This window comes from Anastrepha ludens, chromosome 2, assembly GCF_028408465.1.
Source record: "Anastrepha ludens isolate Willacy chromosome 2, idAnaLude1.1, whole genome shotgun sequence".
Taxonomy (NCBI): domain Eukaryota; kingdom Metazoa; phylum Arthropoda; class Insecta; order Diptera; family Tephritidae; genus Anastrepha; species Anastrepha ludens.
In genome coordinates, this window is record NC_071498.1 from 33,762,974 (window position 1) to 33,786,651 (window position 23,678).

A 23,678-nucleotide genomic window follows, 5' to 3' on the forward strand; every position below is an offset into this window, starting at 1 on the left:
AATCCGCACACATCACATAAGCAATAGAGGTCAGATAAAAACCGTAATTTTGGAGGAGTGGAACAAAATCGGACGGAAAGGCTAGTGGAGTCAATGCCAGAAATGTTAAAAGCTGTTAATAAAGCCAAAGGATACCACACAAAGTACTGAATCATTAGTTTAACTTAAATTTAAGAAAAAATTAATACTGCATGAAATAAGCTGTGACATAAAATTGTGAACTGTTCTGTGTTTTTGTTTTTTATATTTTTTATTTAAAGCTTAATAAAATATTTATACTGCAATTCCGTATTAATAAATAAATTTTTTCAAAAAAAGTTTTAGCTTTCAAAATACAGCATTCGAAGTTTTAGTGAAATTATCGTGATCCACTGTATTTCTATTATGGCTAATTTGAACTTGCAGGTAAATTCCTAGAATTTAATTTTCTAAAAAATATCCGCGAACAAAACGAAAAAAGGTGCCAAAAGGAGGGTAAAAATCAAATTTAAATTCAACACCGTTTGACGGAATTGGGGACATTATCAATTATTTTTCTTTTTTTTTTGTAATTTTCTGTACACATATGTATGTATATGTGAAAATCTAATCAAAATGGCGCTTTAGTGCTACTTGCGGAGTGCCAGACTGGCACTTCAACCATTTCACCATTTCATGTATGTACATTTACTTAAACTTTAAATATTTACATTTACTTATAATTGTGTTAATCAACGAGAGAAGCAATCAACCTGCTTTCTGTTCAGATTGTGTAAGCGATTATTATGGTATATAGGTATTTGAGATGCAACGCTGTGCTACATCAAAAATGCCTCAACTACCGCGTAAAAATCCATCGTTTAGAGATTCGCTGCCAAATGCATTCCGTATAATTTTAGTGAAGCGTTTCCAAGAACTGCTGCTTACGTTTAGTGGTTTCTGAATAACTATTTTTTTGTACTTTTAACAATACAAAATGTTATTAATTCTAAATTACACATGGGAGTAAATATTGTATTTGTAATGATAGTCTGATAATCCTCATAGCACACTTGGTGGCACTGGCAACACTGGTGCGTTATCAACTTCTATTCTGTTTTGATTTTAATTTCCACGATACCGACATTTTTCAAGTTTGTGAACCTGAATTTGTTATTTGTCGTCTATTGCTTGTTTAATGTGATTTTGTGCGGAAGTTAAACGGGTGGCCGGTAATACAATTGCGTGGCGCTGAACTGGCTCGCGACTAAAAAAAGATACACTCTGCGCGCTTAAATCCTACGTAACAAATTTATAATGAATAACTCTTTGGGATATTTCGGTCCTTGGCAGTTGAAGCGTCAACTAGGTGTGGGCGGCTTTGGGGAGGTGCACCTGTGGCAGAATGTTAAGACTGGACAAGAGATTGGTATGTGTACAAAATTTGTTATTTTATTATTAATGTCTGATTTCTAACAAAGGTAACAACTTACATTTTGTTGAGCACTGCAGTTACATGCAAACAATAGCATTTTTCGTAAATCTGTGCCAAGTGGATTAGCTATAGATATTAAAAGTTTGCAAATGCACACACAGCAATCTATATAAGCAAACGGCAAAACAAAACTGACTGCATTAGTCACCGTATCAATTCCGAGAATTCTTAATATAACTGCATATGTAGGTATATGCATATGCATATATGTTGGATACTGATAGCAGGCGCATGGTTAGTTGGCGCGCGTGTTTGTACATTAGTTATTACATTCATAGTCATTTATTTTCATTGTGAGCTAAACGCCACCGCTACTTGTAATATATGCACAGGTTTCTAAAGAGTTGTTGTATGCATTGTCGTCCTACTACGATTATTATTGCATTCATAACAAATACACTAAATATAACTTTGTTCTTGTTTATGAAGCGGCAAAATACTCCTACCTTGAGACACATACATACATACATATGTACATTTAAAAGGGAGAAATTATTATTTTGTGTTGTGGCATCTTGCCAAAGAGATTAAAATAGTTCTATGCCCTGTGTCGATTATCACTACGCGGAGCAAACATTTGTAGAATCAAATGCATAAATATTTCTGTACAGAAGAACAACAAAGGGAGGTATACTTTCGCTGCTCGAATATTATCGGTGAACACATTTTGCACGTTTGTGTCAAATATCATTTATGTGCATACATATATAACCGCATTAATATATGAAGGTGTATATATATTATATATGTATATGTATACACATATATGTATATCTACACAAATGCAATATTAAATACATTTGTGTGTTAAGGAATTGAATTTATTAGTTTGTTTAGCAAAATTTACACATTCATAAAAATATTGAGAATGCCGTGTGTAATTGCATTCTTCGTTTGAGTTTGCTCAAATGGTTGTAGGGTTTGAAAATGAAGCACTTTCATTGATAAGAAGTTGGTCAACAAGTTTTTCCTGGAAAAATATAAAAATGGTATTATAGATAAAAAGTCATAAGTGCAATAAAGCGGTGCAACCGTATTTCCGGTGCCTGCCAGAATTAGTCCGTTTCGGCAGCGCTTTTGACGGACAGCCGAATTAATTTTCTGTATTTGTATGGAAAGTGTCTTATCGTGCCGCACCTTTTGACGTAACGGACAAAAGGCTTCAACGCTCTACTTATGCCGCACAACAAGTCTGACGCAACAACAATATAGGCAACCTTGAATACCTAGCGGGATTTCTGTCTCTGTCCAGGATAGGAGGCTAAACTGGGGACTCACAACTTTACGGACCGACCCGGATTTATATCCGGCCAAGGCACCATTCCCCGTACATGTAAGGGAATGCTTAGGCTGCTACAACAACAACAATGACTTTACACCTTCTACGCCACTGTCCTGCTCTATCCTGACACAGATTTACCATTTTATAGTCGGTACATAACTGTTAAAGGCCGACGGCAATGAGCTGATTGAGTGCATGCATCAGTAAATTACGGCTAGGAGTAAGCATGCCCAATGATTGGAATCTCTGTGTCCTTTGTCCTATATTTAAGAAAGGCAACCCTACTATATTCGCCAACTACCAGCTCACTAATTGTACCTTATCAGTGTAGTTTGGTCTAAGAAAGTCCACCATCTACCAGTTCTTCAAACTATGCCAAATCCTGACAAAAACCCATGAAAAAGATGACGACATTATCCATCATCTCTTTGTCGATTATAAGGCTGCCTTCGATAGCCCGATACGTCACAATGTCTGAGTTCGGTATTGCTGCAAAACTGATTCGACTTTCAAAATGACAATGAGAAACATGTCCAGCTCTGTCAAGGTAAGAAAAGATCTCTTTTAACCCTCTTAACCGGTTCAACTTCCACATGAAAAGGGTACCGCGGAGAGCCGGTGTTCATTGAAATGATACTATTTTCCCCAAAAGTTGTCCAGCTCCTTACGAGATGTTACTGCAGCATTTTCCGCTATCAAAAGAGAGCCCTCATCTTACCCGTGCTACTCCATGGCGCTTAAACATGGGTTGTGTCACAGACTGATGCAGCCGCTCTTGGGGTATTCGAGAGAAAGATGCTTCGGAAAATCACACAGCAGAGCCGCCTGGTGAGACCTGTTGCAGTCGGTCTTAACCCGGTAACGGGTTGTGATCCTTGATTAGGCCATATAAGTAAGAAAGTAAGTAAGATACTTTTTCAATGCGTTTGAAGATTTCAGCTCGGTGGAAATCAGGGACCTACTAAAGTTTATTAACAGTTCACGTTGGTTTCAGGACAGATAACGACAAGTTCGACATCCGGCATCACCATTACCATTAACATACTACATACACACAACAGTTGATTTTTTTTTGTATTTTCGATTTCCCTCTGCATTTTGTATCGGTATGCCAATCGACGCCGTTGCCGCCATCGAGGCAGGGAACTTATTCTGACAGGCCTGTAATAGCGATACCGATAGCAATTCGGTGTGTATACTTGCCACAATGCTACTTTCGCAACGTAATCGCCAAAAGTGTTAGTTAGTAGGGTAGTTATCTCGCCCGAGTACGTCGAGAAGAGGGGTACATATGTTCGCCCGTCACTTTTGCTCTTCACTTATCCCGAGTCTTCATACCCATAAAATCGAACCCTCGCTAAGCACTGCCCAATAAGTCAAAGACACCCTGAAACTTATCCACCAAATGGACTCGTCCATAAACATTTTTTCGAAAAATGAAGTAAAGTCAGCAATAAAAAGACTCAAAACAAAGAAAGCTCTCGGATATTATCTCATCACCGGAGAACCACCCAAACAACTGCCCGATAAGGCAATCTCTTTTCTAACTAACAGGTGTTGTTCCTCCTCAATGGAAATTCGCACAAATAAATAAATATGATCCTTAAACCAGTAAAAAAGGCATAAAAAGTGTAATCTTATAGTCCCATCAGCTTATTGCCCATTGCCTCTAGAGTTATGGAATATCTTTTTTCCAAAATAATGATGCCCATAATTGAAGACCGAAAATTAATCCCAAATCACCAATTCAGCTTGAGAAAAATGCACGGTACCATCGAATAGGTACACAGTGTCGTGAATAGTATTCACAAAGCTTTTGAGCAGAAGAAGCATCGCACGGCCGCATTTCTCGACATATCTCAAGCCTTCGACCGCGTTTGGCATGACGGCTTACTTTGCAAAATAAAACTCACTCTACCCACTAATTATTGTACTTTTATCAAGCCCTACCTCAAAGAGTGAGACTTCTTTGTTAAACAAAACGAAGAGTAGTCTGAACTCTATGAGAGTTTAGCTGGCACAAAAGACTTCAATCACACACAATCCCTTTGGTCACAGAAATACCTCTCAATCTCATCTGCTATAACAGACTGAAGAGGAAGTCAACAATGGACTTATTATGCTAATAAGCTAACATTTCAGAAATGGTTGCACCACTGGGAGCTTTCAAAAAGTTCTTAGTTTTAAGTACAAATATTGCTGAAAACAGATTGCAGTAAATGAATATGAAGATTACAAAAAAAAAAAAATTCGCCCGCTGCCATTCTAGGTTTATTGAGTAAACTGGGTTTGCATGAGGCTCTGTGATGAGTAGAGTTCGCAAAAGATGCTACGATCGAAGCGCAAACTTAGTTTTCAGTCATTCATTCATAGTAGCGTAATCGTGTGACGCCTAACGTAATCGTGTAGGAGCCTACTGTGCACAGGTGTGTGTGCATGCAAATGTTTGTAATTATTTAGCTTAATTATAAATGTTTAAATATTCATTATTGTTTGATAGGCAGCCGCCATTAAACAGTATTTAAAATATAATATATAAAAACGGGGTTTTCGTATTATTCATGTGGCGATGCAAAAAAGATCCGTTACACAGCACATGCGACTATCTCTGGGCTATTCAAGCGGGACTTAACATCCGTGTTAAATCAAACACGTTAATGAGGGTTGAGTAATCTTCTTAAACAGAACATTATTTCCCAAAATATTTCTTACCTGCTAGGTTTGGCAGCTGCATCGCACATTGGAACAGCGATGCCACTCAGACCACGAAATAGGTCCGCTGTGAGCAGCAGAGGCTGGACTACATTTCCCCTTCCAGATTGAATCATCCTGAGCTTTGGACAAAGCCTAAAATATTGTTGATACCTAAAGTGTATAGATCATCCATAGATATTCAGTAAGAAGTAGGATCTTAAATATCGGTTCCTGCTTTTGGCCAGAGCCAAGCATTTGCAAAGAAGTTGTTGAATTGTTTCCAACTCCGCCCCTTATAATCGAAGTTATCGTAAGTTGGCAGATACAATAGAATTCATTTCTGAACAAATTACAAGAGGCAATTACCATCCAGTTCCAGGTGTGCACACCTAGAAATAATCTATCTATAATATTTAGAAAACTTAATTAAATTAAATTAATTTTTAACATCAAATTCATTAAATAAGCCAATTAAATAATATTATTCTCGGTTGACTTTTCAAAATCCATTGATTTGCCTTTTTTCTGGCTGCAGTTGGCCGAGATACCTCAACCTTCTCCACGCCATAGCGCTACATTGAAGCAAAAGGTGCATTGCACTCGCCTGGGATTAGTCGCAGTAACAGCAAGAATCAGTAGACCACAGCCCAATCATGTGCCGATGACTGCTCAGTCTGAGACCGAGGCTCAGTTTATCCATAGGGAGGGTTATAAGTCTTTTAAACTTATTTTGGTTGTACCCTCCTAATAAGGATTTTGCCTGGGGTAGCTCCATATTTTGGTGCCAGCAAACCTCCTTATCCTTAGTTCTTCACCCCTAAGCTTCTCCCAGAGGGTATGTCGTCCCATAGCAAGGAAGGGTTCGGGGTTTTATTAATGGCGAAGCCGCAGTCTCTCTCGCCAATGCGTCCGGTATTTCGTTCCCAGTTATACCCCTATGTCCTGCGATTGTGCGTACCGAACAGATTCGGTTTCTCGATACACTCAAGGTCCAGTGAGGACTTAATCTCACAGGATGAAATAGCCTGGCTGTCGCCTAGAATGGCAATTCGCTCATTTTTAAATTGATCTCTGTACATTGACAGATGATATCCATCCTCCGCTTGGAGATGGTTGAAAAACTATACATCGGTTTGGTGCGGGGGCCATATATATCAGCGCCTATGCTCTCTTGTGTCTTCGAGCCATCTGCGTACCTGTGCAGGGTACATTCCTGGAATTTCCTTTCAAAGGCAGGTATATTCCAGTTTATCTTATCATCCAGTTCAATTCTGAACTTCTTTTTGAATTTGATGACTTTAGTGATATCTATGACATCACTTTTCCTCTCCCGAAGCTATCCCTGGTAATAATATCAATAATATTGAAGCTCAAGCGTCATCTCCATCGCAGCTGTAAGGCAGGTCCGTGTTAGCGCTGCCTGCTCTGTCGACAGAGCGGTTTTCGATGCCCGAGCGACCGCTCCATATGTTATGATTGATCTTATTATCATGATGTACATCTATCTCAGGATTCTTGGGATGCAGCCCAGGATTTTCTCCCTAGACGTTTGGAGATCATGAGAGCCTTTGTTGCTTTGGACAAGGTTGCTTCAGGATACTTAACTTTTCTTAAGATGATAGCATACCCCTGTTTGCTTAGGGTTGTTAAGGCTTAAGCTAATGTACGTCTTAACTGCAGCAGCCTTACCTCCAACGTTTTGTGGCGGGAGCCATTCGATCCATTCGAGACCTTCGAGTATTGTTTGCCTTTGCGTGCATTTGCTGAACGGCTGCTGGTTGTTGTGTTATTCCTTGCATGCCATACCTAACAAGCCTTCGGCACGACGCATACACAAAAATACAAACCAGCAATCATGCCAACTCGAAAATAGAATGTTTCGTCTCGTACATGTCTGCATAGCTGGGGACGGTTGTACCAAATTTAGAGGATGATGCACGAGACGGCTCGAGCCGATGCCGGTCTCTGTTGTTTATATTTATATCACGTCTTCAGAACTCATGTCGTTAGTATGTAAGTACCTATAAAGGGAGATGAATTTAGCGGTATCGGATTTTAAATTGAAATAACATAACGAAAATTCAAATTGATTGGGCAATATTTATTACTTTTGTGTGGAACCATTCATCATGCCATTTATTATTTAAAGATAATCGTGCGACCGGCGTAGCCGAATGGGTTGGTGCATGACTACCATTTGGAATTCACAGAGATAACGTTGGTTCGAATCTCGGTGAAACCAAAATTAATAAAAACATTTTTCTAATAGCGGTCGCCCCTCGGCAGGCAATAGCAAACCTCCAAGTGTATTTCTGCCATGGAAAAGCTCCTCATAAAAATATCTGCCGTTCGGAGTCGGCTTGAAACTGTAGGTCCCTCCATTTGTGGAACAACATCAAGGCGCACATCACAAATAGGAGGAGGAGCTCGGCCAAACACCCAAAAAGGGTGTACGCGCCAATTATATATATATATATAATCGTGCCTCATTCGCAGCTGATTTATCCACAAAGCATTTAGACTTTATAAATCCACACAAATAAAAGTCCAAATGTGTGACATGACACGATCTTGGTGGTCAATCCACTGGTTCGAGACGAGAGAAAAAATTGCTCACCGTTGTTTCACGGGCTGTATGGCAAGTAGCTTCGTGTTTTTGGAACCAAATGTTGTGGAGTTCATGGACTTCAATTTCCGCCATCAAAAAGTCGTCATGACGCGATAGCATTCGCCATGCACTGTTACATTGGCGCTAGCCTCGTCTTTAAAGAAATATGGGTCGATGACTCCTCCGGCTTATTGGCCGCACCAAACGGTTGTTTTAAGTGGATATAATGGCTGTTCTTGAATGGCTTCGGGTTGCTCTTCATCCCAAACACGGTAATTTTTCTTATTGACGTTAACCATTAAATTAAAAATGGGTCTCATCCCTGAACGATTATATTCTCCATAAATTGGTCTGAGCGCGCGATCAACACTTTTAACAGAGCATCGATTTTCGTACTAAAATTGTACGATTTGTACACGTTGTTGAGGCGTAAGTCTTTCCATGATGAAATACCAACGAATACTGAAAAAATTCATATATTTAGTTAGACAATAGTCACAAAAAACCCTATTGGAAAAAGTACCTCCAATCTGATCACCCTTTATATGTATTTATGTCTTGGGTGGCCAATTAAACATTGGCACGTACACTTCTGTGTTTAGGTATTTGGCCGAGCTTCTCCTCCAATTTGTGGAGTGCGTTTTGATGCTGTTGTACAAAAACGACACAATTTTAAGCTGCCACCGAACGGCAAATTATTTTTTGTGAACCATTTTCCATAGCATAGCAACACTCGGTGGTTGCCTTTGCCTGGTGAGGGGCGACTGCCGCTATTAGAAAATAGTTTCTATCTTTTGGTTTTCCCTACCGCGTTAAGGTACTTGACCACCTTGGAAAGCTAAAAAGTACAACATATTCAATAATTTTTTTTTCATGTTCTGTATAATATATTAAAATAAATTTTTTTTTTAATTTTTATTTAGAGCTTATATAATACAAAAAAAAATTGATTTATTAAAATTTCTTTTTTTAACATATATCCAGGAGGCGCCAAAGTCGAGGCCTGAAGAAAATCATGTCTTGCGGCGGACAGTTAATCTTAGAAATGGTAATTCTAAAACAAAAGAGAGAAACAAAATTTTCAAAAGGAAGGTTCCTTGCGTGAGAATTTACCACAAACTGACAAAAAAAAAAAAAAAATAATAAAAAAAATGGCGGATGTTTGAAAAAAAGTTAAGAAAACACCCCTGTTTTTCACAATGTTATGCTTAAAAAGCAATACTTTATTAACTTTTTTTTTGCAAAATGTGGTAAATTGGCATACAAAACATCTTAACAAATAAAACAAGACCAAAATCATTAAAATCGGCTAAGCAGTTTCGGAGATAAAGTGTCCGCCATTCGAAAAAAGTAATTTCTGGAAAAACGCGTTTAAAGTTAAAACTTGCTATTTTCTTTCCGCTGAGTCAGCAAGTAATGAGTGCAGGATGCGCCTGCACATTTTCACTGATTTCACTTTGTTAGAATTCGAATTTAAAAAAACAGTTTCAGGTGATGATTTTTAAAAGTATAAGGATTGAAAAAATGTAAAAAAAAAAATTTAATTTTTTGAAACTTATAAGGTGGTCAAGTACCTTAATAGAAAGATACTTTTTTGCTCTCTTTTAAACTTTTATTCGATAATTTTAATGTCCGCTGCTCCTTTTTATTAAAACAAATTACTCGGTCAACTTACTAAATCGCGCAGACCGGGAGCCGTTCTGCAAGTTATTTATTATTATTATTATATTCATAAAGACTACAACCATTTCCCCTCCGGGCGGAATACAAATTTGATTCGGCTGGTTTCTCAGTAATGCATGCGTCAAACTCAACACAAACAGCAGTTTTGGTATTCGCCCATAGGAATGGTTTATGGATTGTCTGCAATACATCAATTTTTAAGGGGTTATTCTGGTCTAGAAATTTGAAAAAATCTATTTTTTTTGGTTTTTGCGTGTTTTCAAAGTTTAGACCTTCAAAAATATGCCCTTCAACGGATTTTTCAAAATTCGAATTATTTTCGGAGATACAGCGGATTTTGTGACGTGGCGTCTAAGCCGGCCGAGTGGAGCGAATCGCACAATGAACGGCAGAGGACTCGTTCTTTCCAGAAAATCTTTTGTATCCCACACAACCTTTATTTATTCTATACATACATATGTATATACTTTATACTTCTATAATATTTACCTGGAAATATATCACCGATTAATCCAGAGTGAGTAGTAAATATTGCGATCTAAGTTATTCTATTGGAATTGTTGCTCAAACTTCAAACGCGATTTTCTCAAAACTACTTTTTTTGAGATGGTCGTCATAATATCTCAAGTTCTACTAGGCCGATCGCTTTGAAGTTTGATAAGAATGTTTTATTATACATCTGTCTATCGCGTATGTCTCGGATTTTTAAAAATTTAAGTTTGAAGTAGTTTAAAAAAATTTAAAAAGGTAAACAAAGAGGGTAAAAAAAATTTCTTTGTCACTTTGACGCCATTTTGTGATTTTTTTTCTTTGATTTGGCGTAATCTGACAGCGACATCCTAACTAATGAAGAATTTTTTTAATTTGTTTGTTTTAGACACCTACAAGGGTTGGAATCATGTCAACCATGGAGCACCGTTTTTTATGTAGCCCCCACTCCGCCGGCCTGTAATTCCACGATTTTTTTATTTTTTTTAATATATTTTTTTTATACTTTTCCAATATTAATAAAAACCATAAAAAATGGGTAGTAAAAATGTTTTTCATTTTTTTATCTTAGTTTTAAAAATACCTAAAATTAAGGCGTCTAGACCAGAATACCCCCTTAAAGCACCTCACAAAATAATGTGCAGTGAGGCCAAATAGAAGCTCCCAGGTATTTAACTAGCCCTGTCAAGACAGCTAATAGTTTATTACCACAGGCCCAACTCCAGCAGACAGTTGTAGGGTACAGCCGATTCGCTTGCCAGATACATGGAAGAACTATGAACGGGCTTAAAATGGCATTCATCGGGAAATGGGGAAATGAAAATCTTGAGCTGCCTCGTATGAACCGCGTAACACTAAAACGTCTATGTACGTTCAGCATTTTGTAACAGGTTGAACTGCTACTTATACAGGATAGACCATGATATGCCAAAAATACGAGGTGTGCTCAAAAAGTATCGCGAATTTTGTATTTTTATTTAAATTATTTATTTATTCATTAATATCTATTTTGTCCCATTTAAAGTAATCCCCATGAGATATTATGCACTTGTGCCAACGTTTTTTCCAATCCTCGAAGCACTTCAAAAAATATTTTTTTTGTTTTTATCTTGTTCAGCTCTTCCTTCGATGCCGTCTTGCCGTATGCCTCTTTAATTTCGGGAACAAGACAAATTCACAGGCGGCCAGATCTGGGGAATACGGTGGCTGTGGCAACATTAGTGTGTTGTTTTTGGCCGAAAAGTCACTTACAAGCAACGATGTGTGAGCAGGGGCGTTATCGTGAGGGCCATTTTTTGTTTTTCCACAAATCGGGGCGTTTCTGGGGGATTTCTTCGCGCAAATTGCGCTTAACTTGCAGGTAATATTCCTTATTGACCGTTTTACCCTGCGGCAAGAACTCATGATGCACAACGCCCCTGCAATCGAAGAAAACGGTAAGCCAAACTTTTACATTCGACCGAACTTGGCACTCTTTTTTCGATCTTGGTTCGTGCAGCAGCTTCAATTGAGATGATTGAGCTTTGGTTTCCACGTCATAACCATAGGCCCACGATTCGTCATCAGTTATGACCCTCTGGAGCAAATTCGGGTCGTCGCGGACAGAGTCCAATATCTCATTAGCAATGTTCATGCGATGCTACTTTTGGTCGAAATTGAGCAGTTTTGGTACGAATTTTGCGGCAACCCGTCTCATGCTCAAATCATTGAAAAAAAATCGAATGGCACGAGCCAATGGATATGTCTGGGTCCTCAGCAACTTCTCTAACGGTGATTCGACGATTTGCCAATACCATTTTCTTCACTTCATCAATTTTTTCGTCTGTTGTTGAAGTGCTCGGTCATCCGGAACGCTTTTCGTCGTTCACATCTTCTCGGCCTTCTGAGAACATTTTGTACCACCGATAAACGTTGCTTTGGCCCAAAGTAGCTTCTCCGTATGAAAGAGTCAACATTCGGAATGCATCCGCGCACTTAATTTGTTACAGGTTCTTTGATCCATCTTTTTGAATAGGTAAAAATCGAAGGCGAGCCGAAACACGTGCAAGCAAAGCAGCTGTCAACAATTAACTGAACATTCAAAATGACCAACTCGTCCACATGAGTGAGAGACATGAGTACCAACATATCGCCACAAAAAAATCGAAATTCGAATATACGTAATCTGCGAAAATTCAAAATTCGGGATTTTTTTTTGAACACACCTCGTATCAGGCATTATTTTCGAAAGGAAACTCGGCTCGCTCTCCAAATTTTGTTTATGACATCATCAATGTCGGTTCCATTTCAAGTATTCTAGAAGAGGTTTTTATATCCCAGCGTCAGCAAATAAAACTTATTCAATTAGCGGATTAATTTAACGGGCGTACATTTTGTTCCAGATTAAATTTTTGCAACACCTTCTCCACTTCCAAGTTTCCAAATATGAATCAATATGAAAATATGTATGCACATTAAGTTGGGTCAAATTATTTCACCACTTTGTTTCGGCGACTGAGGTACATTCTATCAAAAAAGTACCGAGAATCGTTCAACAAAACGCAAAATTATTGTTTAATCATCAAAATTTATTTTATCGCCTTCAAAATAGGCTCCATTCGAAGCAATACACATATGCCAACGATTAGTCCAGTCATCAAAGCACCTTTTAAACGCGCTGGAAGAGATCTTCTTCAGCTCCTTCAGCGAATTCTCCTTAATGGCCTCTATCGACTCAAAGCGGCGTCTGCGGAGCGGCAATTTAAGTTTTGTCAAACTCATATACCCATGTCTCTTCACCTGTTATGATGCGCTGGATAAACGTTGGGTCCAAATTCACTTGCTCAAGCGCGTCTTCAGCCACCTTTTTCCGATGAATTTTTTGAAAGTAATTCAACTCTTTTGGCACCAGTCTCATGCCCAATACTCGTAGATGGTGTAAAATGTTGCGAATTGATTCGTGCGACACACTAGATCACGAGCTACCACCCTCAAACTTAAATGATGGTTTTCCAGCACCGCTTTCCTTGACTTTGACGCCTTTTTCATCCGTTGAAGACGTTGATGGGCGACCAGATCGGGGCAATCTTTCCACGACTTCTCGGCGCTCTGCAAAAGCCTTATACCACTCGTAGACCCGTGTTTTTGAGAAAGCACACTCGCTATAGGCTTTCTGCAACATTTTCAACAAATCGGCGCGTGAAATCCTGTTCAAAACACAAAATATAAGACACATTTTTTGTTCGATATTTTTATCCATAGTGAAAATCGCAGAGCACACCTGCGGTTGATTGATATAATTAAATGCCAAAAACAAGCTAATTGACAGATCGCGCTCAAACTCTGCGGCACTATAGCGGACAGTTGTACCAACATTCCAGGAAAAAAAATTAGACATACATATGTGTAACGTGTGCTTTTTAAATGAACAATTCCTGATATTTTTTTACCGGCAATTTTGAACAAAAAAATCTACGTAAGCATAGCTCTAAAGTGGGTATCTCACCTCCTTACTTTTAATTTTAGTTATTTATCCACAATAAATTTGGTTTTTATATTTTCCTAAGCTTTAAGAGAATGTTTTTACATACATCAATATGTATGTGGTTTTTGGGTAAGAGAATTCATTTTTGGGCTATTTTGCTGAGAACAGGGCAAACAAAGTTTACTCAATTTGACTATAAAAGTAATATCGATTTCAACGTTAGTTTTTTACAATTAGCTTCATAAAAACATTCAAAATATTTTGGAAATGCATAAAAAACGAAATTTGATTAATAATCGTCCCCGTGTTGTTGTTGTTTTAAATATTTCCCAAGCATGTACGGGGAATGCTGCTGGAGTGACAGTCTTTGGCCGAATAGAAATCCGGGTGGTTCCGGTAACGTAGAACCGATTGTCGTGGGAACGCCCACATGTCTCCTCTCCCAGTGTGATTACTCTAACATTGCAACATTCTCTGTAGCTCTTTCGCTCTCTTGTCACTTTTTTCGTCCGTTGCTTAATTGCCTGCCTTTTCAGTAAATCCTATTATAGAATATCTTAACATTGCGCAGGGTGAACTATAAAGATGTTGACATTAAAATATGGTTTTGTAACAGCTTAAACATGCTTTCTATATGTTTGCGGAATGTTTCTGGAGTCTCAGCAAATCATCTGATTCATTGAAAGCCGCTGAGAACCGATTGAAGGTCTGATGTTGGCCACACCTCTGCATTCTGTAAATCGTGATTCATTTCGCCATACATTAGGGATCGGTTGACAATGTTCATTTCGCGTTGTTCGCCACGGGAAAGAAAATAGTTCCCATGTTTATTGGTGTTTATTACCCCCTGCGTCGGCATGCGAACGCTGATCGCACGCAAACCATCTCATGGGAAGCAATGCAATATAATGGGAGTCCACTCATCGCAGAGCTTATGGTATGAGGTTTAGGTTTATCGCATGCAATGAATTGCCACCTTGGCGTTTTGACAGCTATATTTTCATATACAGTCTGTGTCAGTAAAAAAGAACCGCGATTATTCATGAAGTATAAAAGATATATGTATGTACATATATTTAAATTTTTTTACATGAAAATATGTACAAAATTACGAGCCTCAATTACTCAAAAAGCGTGTAGTCTTCATCGTGTTCGAGTCTAGCCTGGCATCTTCTTCATGCTTTGAACCAGCGAACTTGACGCACGAGTTGCTTTAAAGCATGGACTGGTCTTCCGGTAAGATGCGTTTTCACAGTTCCCCACACATTATCAATGGAGTTGGCGTCTGGAGACTAGGAAGGCCTGTCCAATACTGTGACGCCATTTTCTTGTTTTGTTGTTTCTCAATGTGTTTTTCTGAGAGCAGTGGTTTTGATGATGTGGGACGGTAGGATATGTTCGCCTCCTTCAGTCGACGTTCGCTGGTGTTGATACTCACATCTATTCCCTTTTTGGCAAGAACTAATCGTGCTTGGCGTAGTCACAAAGAAGGGTCCCGCTTAAAAAGTTGGACGATCACTTTATCCTGCTTTTTTGTCGTCACTCGCTTCAAGCCGCGCCCGGAAAAGTCTCAACATTTGTACCCAAAAAATCAAAAAAGTTTGTTGTGATGTGGAATCAGCGGTATTCACATCACAACCAACTATTTTCATTTTTTAATTACTTTTGCAGCCGCGGTGTAAGATAATTTCGGTCCTTTCGAATGCGTGCACAAAAATACCGCCTCAAAACACTTCGCGTACTTCTCACTCATTTTTGTTTGGTTGCGTTTACGGAAAAGTTTTGAACGACACTAACCTGAGTTGGCACTTTCGTCGTAGCCCTTGAGTAGAACTATTATGCAGCAAAAAGCAGAACGAAATATATCTTGAAGTTACCGATTCTATTTTTTTGACACAGACTGTAGACGATTTTTTTGCAGTGGCAATATTAGCAAATTAAATGAGAAACTTAAAAGCGAAGTATTTTTCTTTCATTCCATTAGCCTATTTAACATTTTTAGCGCATAAAGGCAGGAAATAGTTTGATTTGCCGACATTTTTCTTAATTTTTTGTTGAACAAATTATTTTCTTTTGCTCGAAAATGTGAGGGAATTCCTTTGTACGGGGTCTTTATCTAATGAAAGTAATTCGATGTAATGCCCACAAAGAAGATAAATCTACTATAGGCCTCTTCTATTCGCCATTTTCCCGCTCGCTATCTCTATGCTCGATTAACTTAACGAACAATTTGCTTGCGAAAGCAACAACAAAGTTATCGAGCAAGATTCGCCGCTAGCGAGTATGGCTACAGCTCATTAGACTTGTGTAACTCACTGTCGTACAAACACATGAAATTTAAGGCAGCTTTATTACCGCGTTGCCAATATGTGTACATACATATCTGTTACATGATGCCATAATGGGTTAAGAGCCCTAATTCAGTTGTTCAATATCCACTTCAAAATTTGTTTGTATAATTGTTTGTTTATAAAAATTGCATCAAGTAAATGAAGGAACATTTCACATTGTGTGGCATTTGTGTACTTAATATATATGTATATATATTAGGGTGCATCACTCTCCATACGAAAAAATCGGTACTGTTTTTCCATCGGAATTACAACATGCATTATGTTTCGGCAAAAAATTTTAAGACTTACCTAAGCTGGACCGTTGTGAAAGTACCTCCGAAAATCGAGTTTTTTTTGTAAAAAAAATATGTTTTCCAAAAAATTATCTTCAAATTTAGTAAGCTAAACATATCTGTATAAAAATGTTCAAAAATTTAAGTGACTTCGATTCGCCACTTCTCTGCTCGCTATGCTTTTGGACTCTGTTCGCTTGATGAAAAATTTGCATGCGAAATCAACAACAAAGCTATCGAGCAAGATTCGTCGCTAGCGAGTATGGGTCATAGTAAAAAGTTGTTAAAGGTCAGCTTTTTAGCAGACCGTTATTTGGCTCTGAACGCTTTTGACAGAATCAGTTGATGAGCTGACGTCACTTGGGCTGTGTTTTAAAAAAAAACAAAAATGAGATTGTGTTAGTGATGTACGAAAAAAATCAACCAATGACACTTCGTTGCCGTCTGAACAATGACTAATTGGACGAGTGTGTGAATGCATGTGAAATAATCGGGCAGAATTCGACTGCCGAATCTTCCTAGTTGCGTGGCAGGCGAAGTTCCCCCTACGCATTTTGTTTTTCACCATAGCTAAAGAGCAAACCTGGGAATGTATCATCCTTGAGTATGATTTTACCTCATGGTAAAAAAGATTTTTAGAGGTGCACTACCAGCAGACCGTTATTCGGCTCTGAACGAATTTGACAGGTATGCCGAAGTCATTCGTTTTGTGTTTCACTAAGCCAAAGCCAAATTTTGTAAAACACAAAACGAATGACGTAGAATCCAAAGTCCCCCTCATTTTTTTTCAACATACCTAACGAGAAAACCTGGGTTTAACTCATAAAACTGGTATTCTTCTTCTTAATTGGCGCTATAACCGCTTACGCGATTTTGGCCGAGTTTAGCAAAGCGCGCCAGTCGTTTCTTTCTCGTGCTAACCGGCGCCAGTTGGACACACCAAGTGAAGCCAAGTCCTTCTCCACCTGATCTTTCCAACGCAGAGGAGGCCGCCCCCTTCCTCTGCTAGCACCAGCTGGTACCGCATCGAATACTTTTAAAGCCGGAGCGTTTGTATCCATTCGGACGACATGACCCAGCCAACGTAGCCGCTGGATCTTTATTCGCTGCGCTATGTCTATGTCGTCGTAAAGCTCATACAGCTCATCGTTCCATCGCCTGCGATATTCGCCATTGCCAACGTGCAAAGGTCCAAAAATCTTACGCAGAATCTTTCTCTCGAACACTCCAAGCGTCGCTTCATCGGATGTTGTCATCGTCCACGCTTCTGCGCCATACGTTAGGACGGGCATGATGAGAGTCTTGTAGAGTGTTAGTTTTGTTCGTCGAGAGAGGACTTTACTGCTCAGTTGCCTACTTAGTCCAAAGTAGCACTTGTTGGCAAGAGAGATTCTACGTTGGATTTCAAGGCTGACATTGTTATCGGTGTTAATGCTGGTTCCTAAATAGACGAAGTCTTTTACAACCTCGGAATTATAACTGCCTACAGTGACGTGGGTGCCGATACGCGAGTGCGCCGACTGTTTGTTTGAAGACAGGAGGTACTTCGTTTTGTCCTCGTTCACCACCAAACCCATTCGCTTTGCCTCTTTGTCCAGTTTGGAGAAGGCAGAACTAACAGCGCGGTTGTTAAGGCCGATGATGTCAATATCATCGGCATACGCCAACAATTGTACACTCTTATAAAAAATTGTGCCTGAGCGATTAAGTTCTGCGGCTCGTACGATGCTCTCCAACATCAGGTTAAAGAAGTCACACGACAGCGAGTCACCCTGTCTGAAACCTCGTTTGGTATCAAACGGCTCGGAGAGGTCCTTCCCAATTCTGACGGCGCTGCTGGTGTTGAGCAACGTCATCTTACATAGCCGTATTAGGTTTGCGGGGATACCAAATTCAGACATCGCGGCATACAGGTAACTCCTTTCCGTACTGTCGAATGCAGCTTTGAAGTCGACGAAAAGATGGTGTGTGTCGATTCTCCTTTCATGGGTCTTTTCCAAGATTTGGCGTATTGAGAATATTTGGTCGATGGTAGACCTTCCAGGTCTGAAGCCACACTGATAAGGCCCAATCAGTTGGTTGACGGTGGGCTTCATCCTTTCACACAATACGCTCGCTAGAACCTTATAGGCGATATTTAGAAGACTAATCCCGCGGTAATTGGCACAAATGATGCATGCACCTTACCAGCTCCTCGCCGCCATGTTTGAATAGCTCACCCGGCAGTCCGTCGGCGCCCGCGGCTTTGTTGTTCTTTAGCCGCGTTATCGCTATTCTCACCTCGTCATGATCGGGTAGCGGAACGACAATTCCGTCGTCAACGATTGGGGTATCGGGATCTTCACTTTCTCGGTGACATGCGCAGCTGTCACTGTTTAATAAGTTCGAGAAGTGTTCCCTCCATAATTTAAGATTGCTCTGTACGTCAGTCACCAGTTCGCCGTCTTTGTTCTTACAGGAAAACGCCCCGGTCTTAAAACCTTCTGTAAGCCGCCGAACTTTCTGGTAGAATTTTCGGGCGTTGTTCCTGTTGGCCAGCATCTCAAGCTCTTCGCACTCACGTATTTCGGCCTCTCGTTTCTTCTTTCGGAAGAAACGTCTCTCTTCCTTTTTCAGCTCTCTGTAGCGATCCCACATGGCTCGCGTTGCGCCCGATCGCAGCGTGGCTCTATAGGCGGCATCCTTTCTTTCTGCGGCAGCATGACATTCCTCGTCGTACCAATTGTTTTTTCGGGCTCGCCGGAATCCGATTTCTTCTTCGGCGGCGGTACGTAGAGAACGAGAAATGTTGCTCCATTGTTCGTGGATGCCGGTTTGTTGGGCAGTACTCTCTGAGAGCAGGAGTGAGAGTCGAGTGGCGAATCTTCTGGCTGTCTGTTGTGATTGCAGCTTTTCGATGTCGAACATTCTTTGCGCAGGTAGATGTACGTTTTTTGCTGCACAGAGGCGTGTGCGCAGTTTGGCTGCAACAAGGTAATGATCCGAGTCGATGTTGGGTCCTCGGATCGTACGTACATCTAATACACTAGAAGCGTGTCTTCCATCTATCACAACATGATCGATCTGGTTTCGTGTTTTTCGATCAGGAGACAGCCAGGTGGCTTGGTGAATCTTCTTATGCTGGAATTTGGTGCTGCAGACTACCATGTTTCGGGCCCCGGCGAAGTCGATCAGCCTCTGTCCGTTACCGGATGTTTCGTTGTGCAGGCTGAATTTTCCGACTGTGGGACCAAAAATTCCCTCCTTGCCCACCCTTTCGTTGAAGTCGCCAAGCACGATTTTTATGTCGTGGCGGGGGCAGCGCTCATAGGAGCGTTCCAGGCGCTCATAGAAAGAATCTTTGGTCGCATCGTCCTTCTCTTCCGTCGGGGCGTGGGCGCAAATTAGCGATATGTTAAAAAAACGGGCTTTGATGCGGATTGTTGCGAGACGCTCGTCCACCGGAGTGAACGACAGTACTTGGCGACGAAGTCTCTCTCCCACAACAAATCCGACACCGAATTTGCGCTCCTTTACATGGCAGCTGTAGTAGACGTCGCAAGGTCCTATGGTTTTCTTACCTTGCCCCGTCCATCGCATCTCTTGGATGGCAGTGATGTCAGCCTTTACTCTCACGCGGACATCAACCAGCCGGGCAGAGGCACCTTCCCCATTAAGGGACCGGACATTCCAGGTGCATGCCCTCAAATCATATTCCTTATTTCGTTTGCAGGGGTCGTCATCAGCATAGGGAGGTCTCATCCGAGGCTTTTTCAAACTTTTCATTGGGGGGGGATTTTTAAGTGGCGGGTCCCAAACCCAACGCACAACCAGCTATCCTGGAATGTTTCGCCTTCTCACGTTAGCTCACTCCCGAACGGGTGTTCGGAAGCTACCCAGAGGATACGTGGGATAATCCCGGCCGTTGTGAGCTGCTTGAACCATATGCAGAAGAATCGTCCTGGCCATTCCCAAGTGAATGGCGATCAGTAACTTTCCCCACTTGCGTGGACTTCTACACATGGAACCATCCTCCAAAACTGGTATAACTCACTATTATTAATGCTCCCAACTCTCTTTTTTGATATTTCGTAAGTTTCATTAGACCGCGTGCATACAGCGCAAATTTTATTGCTTCAATTTTGCGAATTTTTTCTTGGTGTTCCCGTTGTGTTCACACACTTTGCAATTATTAGTTTTTAATCAACAGGCGACAAGAACGGGAAACATAAAAGGGGTTGACAGGGCACGAGCGTCACAAGTAACGCGTTAAAGCCACAAAAGCTGCCCTATGTGAATGCGGTCTTGCTAATACTCATTAAGTGCTTCCAAAGAAATGTAATTTTTGGCAGCTCCTTCCCAGTTTAGCCTTCATAGGTTTATTTATTCCAGTTGCTTCATCTATTCGCTACTCGCTAACGTTTGGCGAACCGAAGTCGCCTTCTATCAACTGAAGCAAAGTAATGCGATTTTTTTTCGATCTAATATATTTTAGACCTATTTTTTGCAGTATGGGTTTAGGAAAAACTGGAACAACTCAGCCAAAACTTCATCGATTTAGGTATAATACATTTTAGGCTAGACTTGTTTGATCCTGTATATCGCACATAGACCAGAAATCGATCCATAGTGAAATTGTTACCTAAATATCTAGAAATAAATCCTAAATCACTGGAACGTGTCGGCAATGCTGTGGTTCAATCCTAATTGTAGATTATTTTTGATATTTGAAAAGTATTTCAACCTAAATTGAACTATCGAGTGAGCAAGTTTTTATAATATTCGTAAGGAAATGGGGCATAATTTATTATATTGCTAAAGGTACCAAAGTCGATACAAAATTATTCATTTTATACATTTAATTGATAAAAGTAGACAAATTCAAATTTGAAAACCAGAAATTTTGGTTGCCAAACGAACTCGCACTCTTTAGCTGCTATTTTTCTATTGGGTTGGCAACTAAGTAATTGCAGATTTTTTTAGAAAATCAAAGACAATTTTTTCATGGAACTGAATAGCTTTATTCTATAATGTATTGCCCATTTGAATCAATGACCTTTTGCCATCTTTCAGGCAGCATCCTAATCCCATGTTCATAAAACTTCTGGTTTTTATTGGCAAAAAACTGAATCAGGTACGATTTGCCATCATCACCATTATTGAAATTTTTACCATTCAAGGAGTTTTGTAAAGATCGAAACAAAAAGTAATCAGATGGTGCAAAACATCCCAACCAAGCTCTAATAAATTTTGCCGAGTGGCCAAAGATGTGTGTGGCCTTGCATAGTCATGATGGAATACAATACTTTTTCGATTTCAATTCGGGCCGCTTTTCTTCAACTGCATTGGATAATTTCGTTAGTTGTTCAATGTAGATATCTGGGTTGATCGTTCGATTGGTTGGTAAGAGTTCAAAGTAGACAATTCCTTTGTAATCCCACCAAACTGATAACAACACCTTCTTTTGATGAATATCAGCTTATGATGTTTTTGAGTTAGTTCACCTGGCCTGCTCCACGATCTCTTCCGCTTGATATTGTTGTCAACAACCCATTTTTCATCGCCAGTTATCAGTCAATTTAAAAATGGATCATTTTCATCACGTTTCTTTAGCAAATCGCAGCTGTTAATGCGTTGTATTAAATACGTTTCTTTCTGCAATCTCACGTGTTTTACTGTGACGATCCGAATCGATTTTTACTTTGATTACGACATCATCAACTTCAACTGGACGACCAGAGCGTTTTTCATCTTTGAGTGAAAAATCACCAGAACGAAATTTGGCAAACCAATTTTGACACTGCCGTTTTTTCAAAGGCTTCGCCACCATAACTTTTTATGAGCTTGCAAAGCAGTTTTCCCTTTGCGGAAATAAAAAAAAACAAAATATGACGAAAATCTTCCTTATGGATTTTCCATTTTTCAACGAACGCCAAACAAAAACTACCTAACCGATCAAAACAGCTGAGTTGTCAACTATCAAATAACAAAATATGTTTTACATTTGTACTACGCCTGCAAGCCTAAAATTCAACTGAAGCCATCTATGAGAGAATTCCGCAATTACTTACAGTGGCTCACAGCTATTTCGTGTGGATGTATGTTAAACTAAAGAATTGTAAAATTATTTTTATTTGATTTACTTTAAAAAAAATTTAAATGCACAATCAAAGATAAATTATTTCTAATTACAAACATGTATAAATGCATTCAAATTTTTTCTGCTTTAGTAGAATATTTACAACAAAAACAGAATACTAGGTAAATTGACGTCACAGCTTATTTCGTGTGTTCACTTTTACCGTTATCGGCGCCAGTAAACCGGTTAGCAATTATAAGAAATTTGTTTTGCATAGTATATTAGATTATATCCTTATTTAGTTTACACATTGAAAGTAGTCGGTTGTCCAGCTTAATTTAAAAATACCGTGATGGGTCGTCGTACGTCGATTGAAAGGCGCGAATTAGTGATTACGCATTACAAAAATGGAAAGTCGAAGAAAAAAATTGCTCAAATTGTTAATTTAAGTACTTCCACAGTACAGTACATTATTCAACGCTTTTCTCGTGAAAAAAGAGTGGTTGACAAAGGCCGCCAAGCTCCAAACAAAATTTTTACAGAAGCTGATGAAAGGTGGATATTAAGAAAAATTAAAAAAGACCCATGAATTAGTGCGTCAGCTTTGACAAAAGAGGTTGAAAAAGTACTTGGTAAGTCATGTAATCCTGAAACAATAAGAATTCTGCGCAAAGCTGATTTCCATGGTCGTACAGCTCGAAACAAACCGTTTGTTAATGAGCGTAACAGAAGATTAAGGGTGGAGTTTGCCGAAAATCATGTTAATAAAGACCAAACATTTTGGAATGACGTTATTTTCGCCGACGAAAGCAAATTAAACCTCTTTGGTTCCGATGGAAAGTTTTTCGTTTGGCGTAAGCCCAACGCGGAGCTGGACCCGAAGAATCTGCGTGGTACAGTAAAACACGGTGGGGGCCATGTAGTGGTTAGGGGCTGCATGTCAACAGCTGGTGTCGGAAACTTGGTTTTATCGACGAAATTATGGATAAAACAGTTTATTTGAATTTATTAAAAAATAATTTACTACAAAGTGCTGAAAAATTAGGCATTCGGGACAGGTTCAGGTTCTATCAGGACAATGATCTGAAGCATAAGTCGGAATTAGTGCAACGGTGGCTTATATGGAATTGCCCTCATGTGGTAAAAACGCCAGCACAATCACCTGATCTCAATGTAATTGAGAATTTATGGAATATTCTGGATCAAAAAATTGGAAAACATAACATAAGCAACAAACAAGATCTAAAAACAGCATTGCAAGTGGAGTGGGAGAAAATATCTCCTGAATACACTGGAAAACTTGTTAGCTCCATGCAATCCCG

General features: G+C 39.6%; 1 protein-coding gene and 1 long non-coding RNA gene across 2 annotated transcripts in view; one reads left to right on the top strand and one right to left on the bottom strand.

Annotated features, from left to right (window-relative positions):
* Positions 1-1,134: 1,134 nt before the first annotated feature.
* On the bottom strand, positions 1,135-1,645 carry LOC128868152 (uncharacterized). Its single transcript, XR_008455066.1, has 2 exons — positions 1,452-1,645; positions 1,135-1,372 (listed from the first exon to the last, which is right to left on the bottom strand). It is a non-coding gene; the product is annotated as an uncharacterized LOC128868152 (long non-coding RNA).
* Positions 1,276-23,678, top strand: part of LOC128868134 (inhibitor of nuclear factor kappa-B kinase subunit beta) — a 28,970-nt gene continuing 6,567 nt past the window's right edge. Inside the window, exon 1 of the mRNA XM_054109901.1 lies at positions 1,276-1,387. Within this exon, the coding sequence (XP_053965876.1) occupies positions 1,276-1,387 (112 nt within the window). The remainder of the gene's footprint in view (positions 1,388-23,678) is intronic.